At 41.7% G+C, this 20825-nt stretch overlaps 1 protein-coding gene across 1 annotated transcript in view; it reads right to left on the bottom strand.

The window, feature by feature from the left end:
- The window catches only part of LOC128643802 (olfactory receptor 6F1-like), an 85390-nt gene extending 81193 nt beyond the window's left edge, over positions 1–4197 (bottom strand). The window contains exon 1 of the mRNA XM_053696624.1: positions 4105–4197. Coding sequence (XP_053552599.1) covers positions 4105–4197 — 93 coding nt within the window. The remainder of the gene's footprint in view (positions 1–4104) is intronic.
- Positions 4198–20825: the final 16628 nt, after the last annotated feature.

Here is a 20825-nt window from a genome sequence, read left to right as displayed (position 1 = left end):
ACAGAGGGTACAGTATTATTATCTATTACAAAGGATACAGCATTATTATCTATTACATAGGGTACAGCATTATTATCTATTACAGAGGGTACAGCATTATTATCTATTACAGAGGGTACTGTATTATTATCTATTACAGATGGTACAGTATTATTATCTATTACAGAGAGTACAGTATTATGATCTATTACAGAGGGTACATTATTATTATCTATTAAAGAGGGTACAGTATTATTATATATTACATAGGATACAGTATTATTATCTATTACAGAGGGTACAGTATTATTATCTAATACAGAGGGTACAGTATTATTATCTATTACAGAGGGTACAGTATTATTATCTATTACAGAGGGTACAGTATTATTATATATTACAGAGGATATAGTATTACTATCTATTACAGAGGGTACAGTATTATTATCTATAACAGAGGGTACAGTGTTATTATCTATTACAGAGGGTACAGTATTATTATCTATTACAGAGGGTACATTATTATTATTATCTATTACAGAGGGTACAGTATTATTATCTATTACAGAGGGTTCAGTATTATAATCTATTACAGAGGGTACAGTATTATTATCTATTACAGAGGGTACAGTATTATTATGTATTACAGAGGGTACAGCATTATTATCTATTACAGAGGGTATAATATTATTATCTATTACAGAGGATACAGTATTGTTATCTATTACAGAGGATACAGTATAATTATCTATTACAGAGGGTACAGTATTATTATCTATTACAGAGGATACAGTATAATTATCTATTACAGAGGGTACATTATTATTATCTATTATAGAGGGTACATTATTATTATCTATTACAGAGGTTACAGTATTATTATCTATTACAGAGGGTACAGTATTATTATCTATTACAGAGGGTACAGTATTATCAATTACAGAGGGTACATTATTATTATCTATTATAGAGTTTACAGTATTGTTATCTATTACAGAGGGTACAGTATTATTATCTATTACAGAGGATACAGCATTATTATCTATTACAGAGGGTACAGCATTATTATCTATTACAGAGGGTACAGTATTATTATCTATTACAGAGGATACATTATTATCTATTACAGAGGGTACAGCATTATTATCTATTACAGAGGATACAGTATTATTATCTATTAAAGAGGGTACAGTATTTTTATCTATTACAGAGGGTACAGCATTATTATCTATTACAGAGGATACACCATTATTATCTATTACAGAGGGTACAGCATTATTATCTATAACAGATGGTACAGTATTATTATATATTACAGAGGGTACAGTATTATTATCTATTACAGAGGGTACAGTAGTATTATCTATTACAGAGGGTATAGCATTATTATCTATAACAGATGGTACAGTATTATTATATATTACAGAGGGTACAGTATTATTATCTATTACAGAGGGTACAGTAGTATTATCTATTACAGAGGGTACAGCATTATTATCTATTACAGAGGGCATAGTATTATTATCTATTACAGAGGGTACAGTATTATTAGCTATTAAAGACAATACAGTATTATTATCTATTACATAGGATACAACATTATTATCTATTACAGAGGGTACAGTATTATTATCTATTACAGAGGGCACAGCATTATTGTCTATTACAGAGGGTACAGTATTATTATCTATTACAGAGGGCACAGTATTATTATCTATTACAAAGGGTACAGTATTATTATCTATTACAGAGGGTACAGCATTATCTATTACAGAGGGTACAGTTTTATTATCTATTACAAAGGATACAGTATTATTATCTATTACAGAGGGTACAGTATTATTATCTATTACAGTTGGTACAGTATTATTATCTATTACAGAGGGTACAGTATTATCTATTACAGAGGGCACAGCATTATTGTCTATTACAGAGGATACAGTATTATCTATTCCAGTGGGTAGAGTATTATTATCTATTACAGAGGGGATATGTTCTCTTCTTAATCCTGCAGTTTTTAAGGGCTACATTACTTGCACATTTATTAGACTATTTCATGTTGGAGACCTCATCCTAGTTTAATTCTTGCAGATTTATCATTTAGAAGTCGTAAGCTTTTTTCAGGTAATTGATTACTTCATTTGGTAGCTGTCGGGGGTTGGTTTATTGGCTGTGTACTGAACCTACTTTAAATATTTATTCTCTTTGTGTGGGTTAAACCTAGTAGTGTAAAACGAAGTAGAAGAGCAATATTTTCTTTAGCACTTCTATTTATATAAAAAACACATATTACTATTAATGAAACCTGTGTTCTTAATTTTTATTTACTCTCAAATTGATCAAATTACAGTAATATAACCGTATCATCATATCTAACAAATTAATATATTAATTATAATTATTTTACCTTCAAGGTGACCTTTAGTTCACTAGTCTCACATTGCAGCTAAAGCTTAAATATCCTCATCAGCCATATTAATAGGTCTCTGGAGCAAAATGTAGCAAAACAGGAATCTTATTAAAATAATATCCTGCACTCCCAAGAGACTCTCTAGTTCCCAGAGCTGGTATATTCCTATTATTTAAAAACTAATTATGATTCTGTACTTAGCCAGATCTATAAAGCAGATGTGCTAGTGACAACAATAATCCCCAAGAGAAACCCCTTTAGAGTGTGTTTTGGTTAAAATACTTTACCTACAATGAAAGAGTAAAAAATATTCCTAAAATGGGATGTCAGGGTGTGGGGTGGGATTACAACATTTGTATATGGGCAATAGTTTTTACTCCTGGCTCTCATTTTAGGTGAACCAGGCCCAAACTGACCATAGGACATAGATGACATTTGACCAGTGGGCTGAGGCCAGTTTTGGGCTTGGACTCTTACTTTAGTCCCACCCAGTCACCAGCATTATTTCAAAATGATCCTCCTTACAATGGCTGTCTACTGTAACTTTGGATTTACCTGTGTCTTGCCCTTTGGCAGGGGTATAAATACAGGGTCTCAGAGGTCACAATTGCTGTCTACTGTAACTTTGGGTTTACCTGTGTGACAAACTCCGGCTTCCACATCTGGGTAGCTCCGCCAAAATGGTCCTTCCTGTACCTGTAACCTGTAGCGGTAGAGTGGAGAAATTGATCTTAGAAAGCGCCCACCCTAATAACCAGATAAGACCAGTATTAATGTGAAACACGAACAGACTTTACAGGGACAAACACACAGCTTATTTACACAATGGCCATTTTGATAATAGCTCTCCAGACAGGCTGGCACCTCCATAGGAACAATAGTCATACAGGGATCCCATAATGGCTAGGTCACCATTTCGGGGTGATCCAGAGGGAGCGTTGGCTATTCCCAGGTACCACTGGAGATCTTCGGGCCCCAAGGGGTCCCAGTCCAAAAAGCAAAATGATCCATTGATGGGGGCCGGAGCAGCAGCTGATCAAAGGTTCACCGGGCAAGCCGTGGGTAGTAGTGGTTTAAGGGGGGGTCTGAAACCCTGAGTTCCCAAGGGAGCTCCCTCCCAGCAATCACCCCACCCCTTGCCCTCCATAGGTAGTAAAAATCAACAAAAGAGTGGAGCTCTGGGGTAAAGGGCCTCTGGAGTGATCTAGGTTAAAGTTCAGCTGCGTTCTCTGCAAGCCCAGCTGTTCTGAAAATGGCCAAGCGGCCAGAGGTCAGCTCTTTTAGTGACAATGTATAAGCAGTGTAAAACCAGTAACAAGGGGTTGAAGCACAAAGTAATCCAATATGGAAGGGAAGGTGGTCTTCGCACTTTAGTATCCGTGACAGTGCTCCCCTTCAAAATCCGGCAAACCGGCTAGATCCTGATGGGTCGGCTTGGGGCTGCCCGTTGGGGCTATTTCAATTCAGTTTGCCGGGAGAGGCCATCAGCATTGCCTTTACTCTTTCCCGGCCGATACTGAATGGTAAAATTGAAGGGCTGCAAGGCTAAGCTCCACCGCAACAAACGTCAATTGTCGCCGGAAACCTGGTTAATCCATACCAGGGGGTTGTGGTCAGTAAGCACTGTGAAGGACCTTCAATATACATATGGCTGCAATTTCTTTAGAGCGCACACTAGAGCCAAGCACTCCTTCTCAACTGCTGCATAAGCCTACTTTCCAAAGTAGTGATTTTCTGCTGATGTATGCTACAGGGTGTTCACTGCCCTCCTCGTCTACCTGGCTCAGTACTGCTCTCAACTCCAACATGGAGGCATCTATATGGACACAAAAATGTTTGGATGGGTTAGGAGCGGCCAGGATAGGTGCAGATACTAGTGCTGTCTTAAGTTGCTGGAAGGCAGCCTCATACTTGGGGGGACCACAGTACTTGCTGGGGTAAGTGTTTTTAGGTCAGGTCAGTCAGGGGTTTGGCCAGGTTGCTATAGTTGGGGACAAACTTACGGTAGTACCCTGCTGCACCAAGGAAGGCTAACACTTGCATTTTAGTCCTAGGGGTCAGTCAGTTTGCCTCAATCTTGGCCAGCTCTGGCCTCTACTTCCCGCAGCCCACTCGTGCCAAAGGTACTGGACCTCCGAGTGCACTTGTCTGGCTTCAGCGTCAGACCCACAGCCCTGATGTGGTCCAAAACGGTGCCTAGGTGGACTAGGTGTTGTAGACTAGGTGTTCCTCCCAGGTCTAGCTGTAGATCGTGATGTAATCCAGGTATGTGCAGGCATAGTCCTGGAGGCCATCGAGAAGGCGCTCTATCATCCTCTGGAATGTCGCCGGAGCATTCTTCATCCCAAACGGCATGACCTTAAACTGGTACAGGCCGAATGGGGTGATGAATGCCGACTTCGGAATAGATTCTGGGTCCAGGGGAATCTGCCAGTACCCCTTGCACAGATCTAATGTCATTAGGAAGTTACCCTGGGCACTGCAGTCTAACAGTTTATATACTCGGGCATGGGGTTGGCGTCGGTCATGGTCCGGTCATTTAGCCTATGGTAGTCTACACAGAAGTGGGTCATACCATCCTGTTTGGGCACCGGGGATCACCCCACTCCTTGCCCTCCATAGGAATTACAAATCCCCAAAAGAGTGGAGCTCTGGAGTGACCTAGCTGCGTTCCCTGCGAGCCCAGCCGACAAGCAGTTTCATAAGCACGCCTCTTCTGAAAAGGGCCAAGTGGCCAGAGGTCAGCTCTTTTAGTGACAACATATAAGCAGCGTAAAACAAGTAACAAGGGGGTTGGGGCACAAAGTAATCCTGCACGGAAGGGAGGGTGTCCTTGGCAATTTGGTATTCATGACAACCTGTGTCTTGCCCTTTGGGCAGAGTTATAACTACAGGGTGTCAGAGGTTCCAAGCACACACAAACCAGGCCGCTGCAGATGCGGAAGTCCCAGCGTGATCAGCGAACAGAGGCGGACCAATCCATGCAGCGTGCAGGTAGCAGGGGTGCTTGCTGTGAGAAACGGCCGGAGTAGCCGAAAAAATAGTCCACAGTACAGCAGCACGTTCAGCAAAAGAGTCACAGGGCAAAATGTGGTAAAATAGAAATTACCTTTATTAGAACATATTTAAAATCGTACACAACTCCAAACTCCCTGACTAGTTTCGTGCTCAATTGAGCACTTAATCATAGGGTGAGTTTGCTAGGTGTCAGTCCCCTATTTAAAGGGACAAGTACACCTGTAAGTGATAAAATACAATAACATACAAATATATAAAAATACAAATATATGTATACATCACAATGAATTTACACAATACTGCATACACTACATTAATAAGGAATAAAGAAGTGACCCAACAAGCCTATTTAACTGTGCTTAGAAAACTGTAAATGAAGGATTAACTATAATTGTAATCGAACACTTCACAAACAAGCTCTATGAAGTATACATGAAAGAGCATATATTGTTCTATATTCCAAGAACAGAATGAGAACACAACATGTTAATATGAAATTTACAATGTTACCAAAGATTACAAAAATCCTTATACCAAAGGAATTACAAATCCCCAAAAGAGTGGAGCTCTGGAGTGACCTAGCTGCGTTCCCTGCGAGCCCAGCCGACAAGCAGTTTCATAAGCACGCCTCTTCTGAAAAGGGCCAAGTGGCCAGAGGTCAGCTCTTTTAGTGACAACATATAAGCAGCGTAAAACAAGTAACAAGGGGGTTGGGGCACAAAGTAATCCAGCACGGAAGGGAGGGTGGCCTTGGCAATTTGGTATTCATGACAACCTGTGTCTTGCCCTTTGGGCAGAGTTATAACTACAGGGTCTCAGAGGTCACAATTGCTGTCTACTGTAACTTTGGGTTTACCTGTGTCTTGTCCTTTGGGCATGGGTATAACTACAGGGTCTCAGAGGTCACAATGGCTGTCTACTGTAACTTTGGGTTTACCTGTGTCTTGCTCTTTGGGCAGGGGTATAACTACAGGGTCTCATAGGTCACAATGGCTGTCTACTGTAACTTTGGGTTTGCCTTTGTCTTGCCCTTTGGGCAGGGGCAGAACTACAGGGTCTCAGAGGTCACAATTGCTGTCTACTGTAACTTTGGGTTTACCTGTGTCTTGCCCTTTGGGCAGGGGTATAACTACAGGGTTTCAGAGGTAACAATAGAAAAGGCCCACATATGTAGGGGCCCCTCAGTCAGTAGTGGCATTTCTACAGAGGGGGCACCAGGGCCCAGGCCCCACCTGCATTATGTTTGTCCCCTCTATGTGACTTGTCTCCAGCAAAAGAGGGATTACAGTATACGGAAAGTGTTTTGGTGACATGATTTTCAAGATGGCCACTACAGTGTTGTTCAGATAAACTTGCCACCATATTTGTACAGTAATGAAGTGCACAAGGGGGAAGCTAATAATAGTTGGTACAAGTTGATGTCTGTTAAAGGGACTGTCATGATCCAGTCTAGAATTGAACCTGGGACCTGTCTCTATTTCTGCTGTTGTTCCTCCCCAGCCTGTTGTTTTACCACTTTGCCACCAGATGGCTTGATCACAGGCTAAGAATATTGGGGTTTTCTGTTTGCTGCAACTTTGGCTCTCTGGCTCCACCTGCTTACCAGCTGAAACAAATCATATAATCAGCAGCCTGCTATATTTGGGAGGTTTGCTTGCAGTTCTGGGGGCTTGACATTGAGTGTTATGCTCTGGCAGACCCTCTGGTCCTGTTTCCTGAGTGAAATACAGATTTGTTGGATTTCCTGGTGCCTGATTTCTGCTTCATTTTGTGACTACTCTTCTGGATATTCCCTTGGCACTGTGTTTGTTTTTGGACTGATTTCCTGGCAATTGATCTTGTCTAATTCTCTATTTCCTAAGCACTGACTCAGGTACTTTTGCTTGCTTGATACCTGATACTACAGAGTTCCAGTCTACAGCATATGCAAGTATCCTGCCTGTTATTACAAAGATCTGCATTCCTGCCTGTTACTACAGAGTTCCAGTCTACAGCATATGCAAGTATCCTGTCTGTTATTACAAAGATCTGCATTCCTGCCTGTTACAGAGTTCCAGTCTACCGCATATGCAAGTATCCTGCCTGTTATTACAAAGATCTGCATTCCTGCCTGTTATTACACAGTTCCAGTCTACAGCCTATAGTTCCAGTTTACAGCATATGCAAGTATCCTGCCTGTTATTACAAAGAGCTGTATTCCTGCCTGATACTACAGCCTTTAGACTTTGCCTTATCTAGTTTGCATATCTCTGCATTGCTAATTATCCTATCAATAAAACCATCACCTTTATTTCCTAAAACCTTGTACCTGTTTAATTATGCCAAAAAGGAAAGACTCACGCAGACAACCTGACACCTCTGCACAACAGCTCCCAACTCCTGAACCTGCTCCCTTGCAGAGTATGACAGGGACAGTCAACATTAACATTCAGCTGGATTACAAGTTTTGCTTTGCAGCTTTTAACGCTGAAAATATGGCATTTTCAGCATTAAAACAGCACCGCAGCTATTACAAGTCTTGTCGGTATAGGTGTAACGCACACCTTTTAGCCTGTACCGTAACGTCAGTCCCGCACACGTAAAAATTACGTTTTTTCATGGGATTCCCATAGTGCTGGTATTACGAGTTTTGCGGTGAAGCTAAAAAGTGAGCGTTACAGCTAAAACGACAAGATCTGTACCGCCATCTAAAGACAGTAGTTATAAGTTTTACGTTACAAAGCTGTAACATAAAACTCATAACTAAAGTGTTACAAAGTACACTAAATACCCATAAACTACCTATTAACCCCTAAACCAAGGCTCTCCCTCATTGCCACCACTAATAAAATGTATTAACCCCTATTCCCCCGCTCTCCGACACGTCACCACTATACTAAAGTTATTAACCCCTAAACCACTGCCCTCCCACATCAAAAACACTATTTAAATATTATTAATCCCTAATCTGCCGTCCGCCCACACCACCGCTATAATAAACCTATTAACCTCTAAACCGCAGGCCCCCCACAACGAAATATACTAAAATAAACTATTAACCCCTAAACTGAAATCCCCCACAACGAAATAAACTAATTTAAAATAGTAACCCCTAAACCTAAAAACCCCCTTACTTTATATTAAAATTACAATGTCCCTAGTTTAAATTAAATTAAAACTTACCTGTCAAATGAAAAAAAAAAATTTAAACTAACAATTAAAATATTATAATTATTAAACTAAAATTAAACTAACTACCAATTAAATAAAACTAAACTACCAATAAAAAATAAAAAATTACAAAAAGTATCTAATTACAAAAAATAAAAAATAACTAAATTACAAAAAAAACACTAAATTACGAAAAATAAAAAAGAATTACACCTAATCTATTAGCCCTATAAAAATAAAAAAGCCCACCCAAAATTAAAAAAAAACCTAGCCTACAAAAAACTACCAATGGCCCTTAAAAGGTCCTTTTGTGGGGCATTGCCCCTAAAATATCAGCTCTTTTACCTGTAAAAAAAAATACAAACACCCCCCCAACAGTAAAACACACCACCCAACCAACCCCCCCAAATAAAAAAAACTATCTAAAATAACCTAAGCTAACCATTGCCCTGAAAAGTGCATTTGTATGGGCATTGTCCTTAAAAGGGCGTTTATCTCTTTTACTTCCCAGACCCTAATCTAAAAGAAAAGCCCACCCAAAAAACCCTTAAAAAAAACTAACACTAACCCCTGACGATCCACTTACAGTTGTTGAAGTCCCACTTGAAGGATCCATCCAGCCGGCAAAGTCATCTGTCATATACCTCCTGTATTCCACCTTAATATCATTCCATATCTGTTCATACCACCTTAACTCCCTAATAGGAGTAACTATTCTAAATATAAGGGGCCGCCTACAGTGCTTCATTGCTGGATTATTGAAGCATAACTCCTAACATGCCTCTCCAGCTCTGAAGCAATCTAAAGCTATTGTTGTTACTGCAGCTAAAGATCTTTCCGTAGGATACTCTGGAACTTTTGTTCCGCTCTATCTAGAATCCCTCTAAGCTCTAACGTCATACCGCAGCGTCTGTACACGCTTCTCCGGATTGCCAGCAGCAACCGCTGCCCTCATGGACACCGAGCCATAGCCACAGCCCCGGGCAACCTCTCAACATCTGACTGTCATCAATCCTCCTCCTTTCTATTCCAACACTCGGAGGTTTGGGTTCGCAATCTTGTCCGGAATACTGCAGCAGGTCATGAGTACTGTACTATGTAACATATTGACTGCCTAAAGGTGTGTTGTTCTCTAATGTTTGCAGCAGGTCATAAGTACTTTACTCTGTATCATATTGACTGCCTAAAAAGCGTGTTGTTGTGTTACATTCTACCTAAACCCTATTTCAGTAGCTCAATTACCAATTTCTCTTAAAACACACGTTTTCCAAACAAACACCTTATTTCATTCTGACGTTACTCTCTCACGCCTCACCTTTTTTCCGTTAATATATTCAGTATTTATATATTACCTAAAGGTTTAAGAGGCTATACTATTTTATCATTTGTGTTTAGAGTTGCAAAGCAATATACAGTATATACTCTGACACAGTTGATACAAAATACCATATTAGTGATATATAATCAGACATTCCATGACATAATAATCTAGCCCTAAAAATACCTACATACTATTACTGTTGTACTATAGAATGGAAGCCTCAGATATATCACCGCAAATACATAGTCTAAATCTCCGCCTAGACAATTTAACTCAGGCATTCAGAGATTTACAGATTGAGAATCAAAGTTTAAGAGCCTGTCTCAGAGAGATAGTAAAATCAGCCCTAAAAGTACAGGGATAAAAAGAGGCGCCACATAGGGTAATAACGTAGGAGATCAACAGGTAGGATGAAATCACAAATGGCCCCCCTCTCAGGTAATAGCTACTCACAAACAAAAAGGCACAACCGGAGTGCCTCACTGTGCAGCACGGGACCAATGAAGTCGCCCGATAGACTTGTTACAGGAGCCGCTGGATGCCAGCAGTAGGTCACACTGATAGAAGATCCAACAGCAAAGGAGTGCCTCCGAGAGTGGCGATAATCTGATACACAGTGTACCCAGGTGTTAGGCGTGAGCCGCATTGGATAGAATCAGACGATAAGCAGTGTTACAAGTCCTCAGACCATAGAAGCCAATAAAAGGGTAACAGAGCAAGTATATCATAAAAGTGCAAACTTTAATAGCACATTTAAAAATTCCAGCAACGCTTTTATCAGCAGAATAACATGCCGTTTCATCAGTCTCAGAGAGACACTTTCTGCTAAGAGATCTGGTAATGGACACATGTCAGAGCCACAGGTTTCACTGCCAGAGACATTCTCTGGTGACAGATCAACCTTTAAGCAGTTCAGAAATGTGTGTTTGTTGTTATTCGAACTAAGACCCAGAACCTATCCCACAGATAGGTCTAAAGTTCTTACAATCCTCTCTTACATGAGAGGTGAACCACGTGCATGGGCAGACTGCTTTTATGAGTCACAGGATCCAAATTTGAATTCCCTTGACAACTTCCTTAAAGCTATGTCTAGCTTTTATGATGACCCTTACCGCCAGCTGAGAACAGCTGAGAACAAACTTAGGAATCTCAGACAGCTAAGCAACCCAGTTGAACATTATATCACCCAGTTCAAGATTTGGGCTAGAGATTCCTTATGGAATGAAGTCTCATTAAAGAATCAGTATAGGTTAGGTCTGTCTGAAGACATAAAAGATGAGTTGTCAAGAACTGGTATCCCAGACCAGCTTGAGGATTTGTTTACCTTGACTATGGACATTAGTTTCATAAAAAGACTGTTGTCCACTCAAGAAAAAAACAGACGTTGCACCCTAAACCTGTGCATTTAATGTGCAGCACAAGACCATATTGTCAGAGTTTGTCCCCAACTCCAAAAACAGAAACACATTAATAATCCTTCATTAAAACACTGTTTATATTCTCAAAACAAAACCTCTTCTTATCTTATGATGCATTTGTCTCTACAGTGGGATCACCACAGCCTGAAGACTGAAGCTATCATAGACACTGGCGCATGTGGCAATTTCATTGATTTTGATTTAGTAAAATGTAATAAAATACCATTCTTTCCCAAAAGCAACCCAATGTCTCTCAAAGTTATTGATGGCACACAACTCTCTACTGGTCCTGTCTCTCAACAGACTAAACCTCTCCTACTCACAACTATAACTGGTCACACTGAGACATTTCATTTGATATTATTTCTTCACCTATATATCCTTTAGTTCTTGGTATCACTTGGTTACCAAATACCTGTAGAAAACTAAACAGCCTATTCATAGGACCATTTCCAATTACAGCTGTGCTCAATCCAATGACTGTTACACTACAGTTGCCATCACTTTACCAAATACATCCAACCTTCCATATATCTCTGGTCAAATCTTGGGACACCACAAATTCCACTTCCATACATCCAATCAATCCCCCTCAACCGGACACAGAATACGAAGTTCAAACTATCCTGGATTCATGTCGACACCATGGACTGTTACAGTATTTGGTTCATTGGGCTGGATATGATTCCTCATAGGATTCTTGGGAGCCAGCAACCAATCTATCCGCAGATAGGTTGCTATTGTTGTTTCATTGTCGGAATCAGGATAGACCAGCTCCATGAAACCTCCCTGAGGTTTCCTTCTGGGGTAATGTGTCATATACCTCCTGTATTCCACCTTAATATCGTTCCATATCTGTTCATACCACCTTAACTCCCTAATAGGAGTAACTCTTTTAAATATAAAAGGCCGCCTACAGTGCTTCATTGCTGGATTATTGAAGTATAACTCCTAACATGCCTCTCCAGCTCTGAAGCAATTTACAGCTATCTTTGTTACTACAGCTAAATATCTTTCCGTAGGATACTCGGGAACTTTTGTTCCACTCTACCTAGAATCCCTCTAGGCTCTGATGTCATACCGCAGCGTCTGTACACGCTTCTCCGGATTACCAGCAGCAACCGCTGCTCTCACAGACACCGAGCCGTATCCACAGCCCCGGGCAACATCTCAACATCTGACTGTCATCACTCCTCCTCCTTTCTATTTCAACACTCGGAGGTTTGGGTTCCCAATCTTGTCCAGAATACTGCAAGGTTGCAGCAGGTCATGAGTACTGTACTCTGTAACATACTGTACACGCTTCTCCGGATTGCCATATTAGTGATATATAATCAGACATTCCATGACATCATCATCCATGCGGCAAGAAGTCTTCATCCAGGCGGCCTCTTCTATCTTCATCCAGCCGGTGAAGTCCTCATCCATGCGGCAAGAATTCTTCATCCAGGTGGCCTCTACGATCTTCATCCAGGCGGCATGGAGCGGGTCCATCCTAAAGAATTAGCCAATAGAATGAGAACTGCTTAAATCCTATTGGCTGATTTGAACAGCCAATAGGATTTTAGCAGCCCTAATTCCTATTAGCTGATTCAAATTTTTCAGCCAATAGGAATGCAAGTGACGCCATCTTGAATCGCGTCCCTTGCATTGAAGATTCAGTTTACGGCGGCGACCATATGAAGAGGATGCTCCGTGTTGGATGTCTTCAGGATGGACCCACTCCGCGCCTCCGGGATCAAGATAGAAGATGCTGCCTGGATGAAGATTGAAGAGGCCGTCTGGATGAAGACTTCTCTCCACTTGTATCAGGACGTCGTCATCGGGATGAAGATTGAAGAGGCCGTCTGGATGAAGACTTCGCCTGGATGAAGATCATTCAAGCGGGACTTCAAAAATTGTAAGTGGATCGTCAGGGGGTTAGTGTTAGGCTTTTTTAAGGGTTTATTGGGTGGGTTTTATTTTTTTGGTTAGAGTCTGGGCAGTAAACAAGCTAAATGTCCTTTTAAGGGCAATGCCCTTTTCAGGGCAAAGGGTAGCTTAGGTTTTTTAGATAGTTCTTTTTTATTTTGTGGGTTGGGGGGATGGGGGTTTGTAATTTTAGTGTGTCTTTGTAATTTTATTTAAAAAAAAGAGCTGATATCTTTAGGGTAATGCCCTACAAAAGGCCCTTTTAAGGGCCATTGGTATTTTATTCTAGATTAGGTTTTTTATTTTGGGTTTTTTTTTTTTTTTTTAAATAATTTTTTATTGAGGTATTAAACATAAGTTACATTGTATACTTCAAAAACTGTGTACATAGCATAGTAACAACAGAACAAAAAGAAAAACTCTTCTGTAATAAATTCACACTGCACGACAGTTTTCTAACGCCTTGTTTTTACAGAGGTCACCTTCATGAATATGTATGGACTATACTAGCCCATTTAATTCCACACAAAAGGCAAATATAGGGCGACCTTTGGGTTAGCAATATAGTCAACTAGGGTCCCTAGCCTATCTTTCATAGCGGTTCCTAATAGGGGGGGGGGTAATGAACAAGTAATATCATCCTACTAGGTGCAGTAATCCGGAAGGCTGTGTTATCTGTCTAACAGTCTCTGCATCTAGTATATATATATGTGTGTGGGTTGGCAGGGTGGTTCATAGGACAGTTACTGGTCATTAGAGGATGGAGAGTGTGGGAGTTAGAGAGATCAGCTGTTAAAGTTATTCCTATAATTCAAGTGTCTAGCCTGGAGGAGAAAGTTTGCGTGCCCAGAGGGTTTCCCATGGTTCCCATATTAAGCAGTAGTCGGTCATTTGTCTACGTTCTCTAAAGACATAGTTTTCCATGTTCTTAATGTGGTTGACACTATCTATGACACCCTGCCATCTAGGGGGCTGACTTTTCTTCCAGTTTCTTGCGATAAGCAGTTTAGTGGAGGTGAGAATACACAAAAGTAAAACATTTTTAGGTCTGGGGAGTCTCCCCATCCCAAGATGCAGTACTGCAAGGGCCGGGGCTAGTTTATCTATCAATTCCAGTTCTCTACAGGTCTTTTCAACAGTGCTCCACAGACTGTCCAACCTTGGGCAAGTCCACCAGATATGGAGTGGAGTGCCTATTTCCCCACATTCTCTCCAGCACATAGGGGAGTGGTCCGGGAAGAGTTTCTGCAATTTTTTAGGCACTAAGTGCCATCTCGTGAGTAGTTTAAAAAATAGCTCGTAAAGGGTGACGCAATGGGTAGCTTGTTTAGTGAGAGCTATTGCCCTGTGCCACTCCTCCGGTGTATATGTGCATTGCAGGTCTCTCTCCCAAGACTCCATATGTACTGTTTTGGGCAAAATAGATTCTTCAAGCAAACACTTATAGTGTACTGATAGGGGTTTATATAGCTGGAGATTAGCTTCCCATCTCTGCTCCCAAGGGGTGAGATCCCGTGATTCACTTTCCAGGAACCCCCAGGATCTCATCAATGTCCGTAATCTCAATAGGCCAAACTGAAACTTAGGAGTCAAGGTGGTCAGTGCTAACATAGATGTATGTGTTTTTAGCTGTTTATTGTCATAGAAGTCTTTCAAGGAGACTATACCTGTATCGGGCCAAGAGCTGAGGTTAATGTCTGGTAGTCCAAGAAGCAGGCCCCGCATGGGGTGTATGGGCGAGGGGTGTGGGGCAATATATTTATTATGTCATAATTTCAGCCAGTGCCCCTGGCATCCTTTAATTATATTGTTGGCTATATGAATTTTTGATTGCCAATGCGGAGGTAGCCAAAGGAGATCCTCAAGGTTAACGTATGAGGCAATGAAGCTTGCTCTAATTCTCTCCACCTAGTCATAAGGAGTTCTCTCCCCCACGCTGAGGCATGAGTGATCATCGCTGCCTCATTATATTTTCAAATGTTTGGTAAGCCAAGGCCTCCATTTTCAATAGGTGCCTGGAGAATATGGGCTGCTACACGAGGCCTTTTGTTGTGCCAAGTATAGGAATTGAGCAAGGTCTGGAATTTCCGAATTAGCGATATGGGGATGCAATGGAATAGTTAGGTAAGCTTGGAAAGTATCATCATCTTAAGGGCTGCTACTCTGCCCATCCACGATATCTCACTATACCTCTGAGAGGTAAGCTCTAGGTTAATTTTTTTTAACAAGGTCTCATAGTTTTCTTTGATAATAATAGATTTTGTGTGAGAGAGAAACACTCCCAAGTGTCGTATGCCCTTTGTGGAGCACTGGAAAGAGTAAAGAGATTGAATCCTACTTCTCTCCTTCGAGGGAATATTAAGAAAATATGCTTCAGTTTTGCTGACATTGACCTTGTAATAAGAAAGTTCCCCAAACCTCCTTAGTAGTTGCAGTAGGGGGGGGGAGAGAGTCTAATGGCTCCGTGAGAAAGACTGTGAGATCGTCCGCAAACAGGGCCAGCTTCTGGACGATGTTGTGTAGTTGGAGTCCCTGTATATTGGGGCATTTCCTGATGGCTGCTCCTAGGGGCTCTATTGCTAGAACAAACAGTAGCGGGGACAAGGGACACCCTTGTCTAGTACCATTACATATCTGGACCCTGGGGGAACAAAACCCCAGACCTCTCACCACTGCTGTAGGGGATGAGTATAACGCCTTAACCGCTTTCCTGTAACCCTCCGGAATACCAAATGCCGCAAGGGTTCAGAATAGATATTCCCATCTCACCCTGTCAAATGCCTTTTCGGCATCTTATGACAGGGTGAGCATGGGGAGACCCAGGTCCGCGACTTCGGTGTAAATGTTTAACAAGCGCCGGGTGTTATCTGAACCTTGCCTATTGAGGACAAATCCTACTTGATCTAAGTGCACGATAGTCTCGAGATGGCTAGTTAGTCTATTGGCCAGCATTTTAGCATAAATTTTGGCATCTACATTAATAAGCGAGATTGGCCTATAACTAGAGCACAGAGCAGGGTCTTTTCCTTCTTTGTGTATGGTGATGATATTAGCCTCCAAGTATTCCGGGACAAAGCTACCTCTCTCAGCAACTCTTGTGAATAGCCAAAGCAGTATTGGGGACAGTATGGGACTGAGGGACTGGTAGAAAGTAACTGTAAACCCATCTGGGCCCGGGGCTTTGTGAGGGGCAAGACTAGTTATATCTACCTTAACTTCCTCTATCGTGAATTGCACATCTAAAGTTTCTCTAGCATTCTCTGACAAGGTGGGTAGGTCTAGCTCCCTCAGAAATTTGTCAATATCATCAGAGTTCGCTCTGTCCAATGACTCTGAGGTGGCTATATTATATAAGGAAGAATAGTAGTGGGCAAATGCTGCTCCAATTTCCTTAGGTGAGTGAGATATTCCATTATGAGTTTTAATTGCAGAAATCCTGCTCTGTTGTGTTCTTTTGCGAAGTTTGTTGGCAAGCAACCTATCTGCTCTGTTTCCTTTATAGTAGTACAGTTGCTTGAGTCTGTGTAAATTGTCCTGCACTTTTAAGGTTTCACGTCTGGTTATTTCCTCCCTAATTTGGCCTATCTGTTGGGCTATCTGGGGCTTAGGGTTCGATTTATTGGAAGTCTCTAGATTACGTAGGTCTCCATACATTTTAGCTAGCGAGTTATAAGCTGATTTGCGGCATTGGGCTGTTTTTTTTATAAAGTGTCCACGGAGATAAGCTTTGAGGGCTGCCCATATCATGTCTATGTCTGTGGTATCTACGTCATTATGAGTTAGGAAGTCTGTTATTGTCGCTGTAAGTGAGGGAAGCTCTACATCCGATAACCACTGTTCAGGGAGCCTCCACGAGGGCCTACTCATTAGCGATTGCATGTTAGTAAAGTCCAAACAAACTATATCATGATCTGACCATGTGCATGGTTTGATATAGGGGTTTGCGAATTGGTCTAGGGTCCAAGAGTCACAGAGTATGTAATCGATTCTCGAATAGGAGTTGTGGGCCCTAGAAAAATGTGTAAAATCTCTTTCTGTGGATGCCAAACATCTCCATGCATCATACAGATCATACTGGTACATGAGTTTACGAAATGCATTAGAGGTCAAGGAAATATTACGGTCTGCGTGTGTTGTCAGATTTGATTGTTTGTCTTTTAGTGGATCCCACACCATGTTGAAATCCCCCCCAATTATCAAGCGTCCTCTTTTGAGTTGATGTATTTGAGATAGGAGCTTTCGCAGATAGGGGATTTGTCTGGAGTTGGGTGCATAGACAGAGACTAAGGTGTATAGAGTCCCTTCTAGTGTACAGACTAATATAAGAAATCTTCCCTCTTCATCTCTTTCAATATGTTCAAGTTGAAAAGTCAGGTCTTTACTAATCAGAATAGCCACCCCTCTGGACTTCCCTTCAGCATTAGATGCTGTCTCACATATTGGGTAGTTCTTAAATGTCCTGGTGGTCTGAGGGCCCCCAGTCCAGTGTGTCTCTTGGAGAAATAGAACATGTATTTTGTGTGTCTGGAGATATTTCTGTAGGAGCTTTCGTTTCGTGGGTGAGTTTAGGCCTTGCGAGTTTAAAGTGGCTAGTCTAACAGGCGTCATGGTGTAGGTAGGTGTAGTATAAAGGAAAAAGAGAAAAAGAAAAAGAAAGAAAAAAAAAGGGGGGGGGAATATAGGCCAGGGGAGAATGGGTGATGTCAACCAGTCTAGAATGTCAAGGGAGTCAGATATAGGAACCTTTCTTAACTAAATAAATTCACAATGGATAGGATTGCAGGAACCCTAGAGACTATGTCTAAAAGTGGTGAGTAAACACTTTCACAATCAGTGTTCCCGTTGGTACACATACCAACAGAACACAACTGAAATTGGTGGGGGGGAGTGTAGCAGAGAGGAGTCATGCTCCCCGCCAGTCCTAATTACTATTAACAATTACATGAATGTAAACTTAAATATAGCATACAAAACAACAATAATAACATTTTGAATCATAAGTGTGACCCTGCAGCCCGAATAAGGAGGGGCTATAAGTTACATGGCGCTCTTATATAGCGACATCTGATGGGAGATTCACTAGGGGTGGGTAACTATCCCACTCTCAGCTAATGGGTAATGGCTGACTGTGGCGCATTTGTTGCGATCATGCATTGTGGTCTAAATTGAATATATTATCCAACTGATCTACTAATATCTGTACGTCTGACCAACCTGAACTTACATGTTTAACTTATATAGTTAACAAACCTTATAACATAACATGGTATTTTCAACAAAATAATATTAACTGAGATAACATTCTAATGTAGATAAAGTCAAAATTCAGCTCTTACTCTATACATACAAGACGGTCATTCATTTTACATCATATATATTTGAATGGTCTCACCCATCTTCATCTGTCACCTCGGGCCTCAACTGGACATGAAACGTGGGCCTTTCCCCACAAAAGTCTCTTAACCTATGATCAAATGTTCAATGTAGCTGTGAGCAGGCCTATTATGAATTCTCAGGCATGGATAAGTCTCTGGGTACCTGAGCCTTTTTTGAAGCTGGTGCAGATCTTTTTGGGAGTGGGTTCCATACCGGTGCTGAAGCTCTCAGGCCACTTTCTTTAACGTGACCGGAAGGTCGATCCTCTGGGTCCGCTGGAAGTAGTTCCCACCTCTGAAGCAGCTCCCGTGCTTGGTGTGGGGTAGAGGCAATAAATTGGAGGCTGTCCTTAGTTATAAATAGTCTCACCGGGAATCCCCATCTATATTTCAAGCCCTTTTCTCTCAATAGTAATTCAGTATATTTGTCCGGCAAAACCTTGTCTTTGGCCAAGGTTCGAAGGATTTTTTATCTGAATGTGTAATAATGGAGTTTGGCAATGACATCCCGTGGTTTTCCTTCGTCTGCTGACCGAGGTCTGAGCGCCCTGTGCGCTCTGTCTATGAGTGCTTCATCATCTACAGTTTGTCCCAACATTGCCTTGAATAGATCTTGCAGATATGGTTCTAGGTCTTGTTGTAAAACTGTCTCTGGGATCCCTTTTATGTGAATGTTGTTGCGGCGTGATCGGTCTTCCAGATCCGCCAGTTTTAATTCCAGATCTGTGATCTGGCTTGCTAATCCCTGTGAATAGCTAAGAAGGTTAGTGTGATCAATTGTCAGATCCGCTTGCTTTCGCTCTAGCGCCTCTGTGTGCTCATTAATTATGCCAATGTCTCTCTTCAAGTCAGCGTGTGACCTGTCCAATTTTTTCGATAGGGAGTCATGATGAAATGCCAAAAGTGATCTAATTGTGTCCATTGTGTTATTAGAGAGATTTTTGGTCGCTTGTAAGCGGGGTAGTCATTGTGACATGACTTTACTTGGCTGATTGTCTGAGATACTTCCTGTATCTGAACCTTCATCTTCTGACCCTATGTGGGTCGGTCTGGTTGAGTGTTGAAAATGATCAGCTACCGTTCTTTTGGGTGTACTATGAGCTTTTTGCTTCCGCTTATGGACTTGTGACATTGTGATATAGAAGCAGAGATTTCTGTTTATCGTGGATCTGCCTAATGTCAATGGAGACCTGCTCGTTTGCTAGTATGCTACAGCTGTTTCATGGACTGGCGGGGGTGTTGACTTTCACTTAGTGGTTTACATGTTACAGCAGTCCAGCATCAACAGTAAGAAAAGAGTGACTTAACTTGCGTTAGAGATCAGATCTCTGTATCTATGGCTAGGGTACTGTTGTCTGTGTCTCTAGGGAAAGTGTTTCCTTAAAAGTGGTAGATCTCTCTCCAGGGGAGGTGTCTCCTATAGATGATGTGGGAAAGGGTGCTTGGGGTATGACCCACAGACAAGAAGGGCCGGCGGGAAAGGGGGGAGAGAGACCAGATTTTGGGGGATTCTGAGGCCGTGAAGTATAAGGTTATCTTATTTCCCCTCTATCTGTTCAAAATATTAACGCTGCGACAGGCTTGGTCTAAGAGTGTAGGTGTCCGCTTGCTAGGACACTATGTGTGGTCAGTTGCAGTATTCTATAGTAAAAGGGCTGCGTCTTCCTTATCCAGGCCTCTCAGAACTGCTGCTGGTATAAATCAAAGTCCCAGCTCCTTGCTTAGCAGCTGCTATTGGTCTCTCTTAGGTCCTTTGGAAACCCCCTCTAAAGCACACAGTTCTTATACAAAGCTCTAATTAGGGCGCCACAACCCTCGCCCCAAGCACCAAATTGCTTCTAATCCTGGGACTCCCAAACACTTTTGCCTAAGTCTCTTAGGGGCCTTAGTAAGACTCTAAATATTGTAGGGAGGTAAGGCTAAGGATCCCTCTTTTCTCTTCTTCAAGGGGTTATTTACTGCAGAATGAGTTCTTTTCTGCTTTTTAGCGCTCTTATCCTGATGCGCAGTGGGTGATTGCTGTGTGGCTAAGCAGAGCAGTAGCAGGAGACAGCGCCATGGACCACAAGGCCCTAGATGTCACGTGGAGCATGTGTTAACAGCTATACTTGCAGCCGGGTAACTAAGTACGTGGAGGGGGATGTCAGGGATGTATGCCGTGCTGTGGAGTCTTACCAACGTGTTGGGCGGCAAATATATCAGGATCGCTCCTCCGCACCCGCTGTACACACTCTCTGTAGTCT

The sequence above is a fragment of the Bombina bombina genome, unplaced genomic scaffold (genome assembly GCF_027579735.1).
Source record: "Bombina bombina isolate aBomBom1 unplaced genomic scaffold, aBomBom1.pri scaffold_499, whole genome shotgun sequence".
NCBI lineage: Eukaryota > Metazoa > Chordata > Amphibia > Anura > Bombinatoridae > Bombina > Bombina bombina.
The sequence above is the reverse complement of the archived record's forward strand: the minus strand, read 5'-3'. Positions and strand labels throughout refer to the sequence as shown.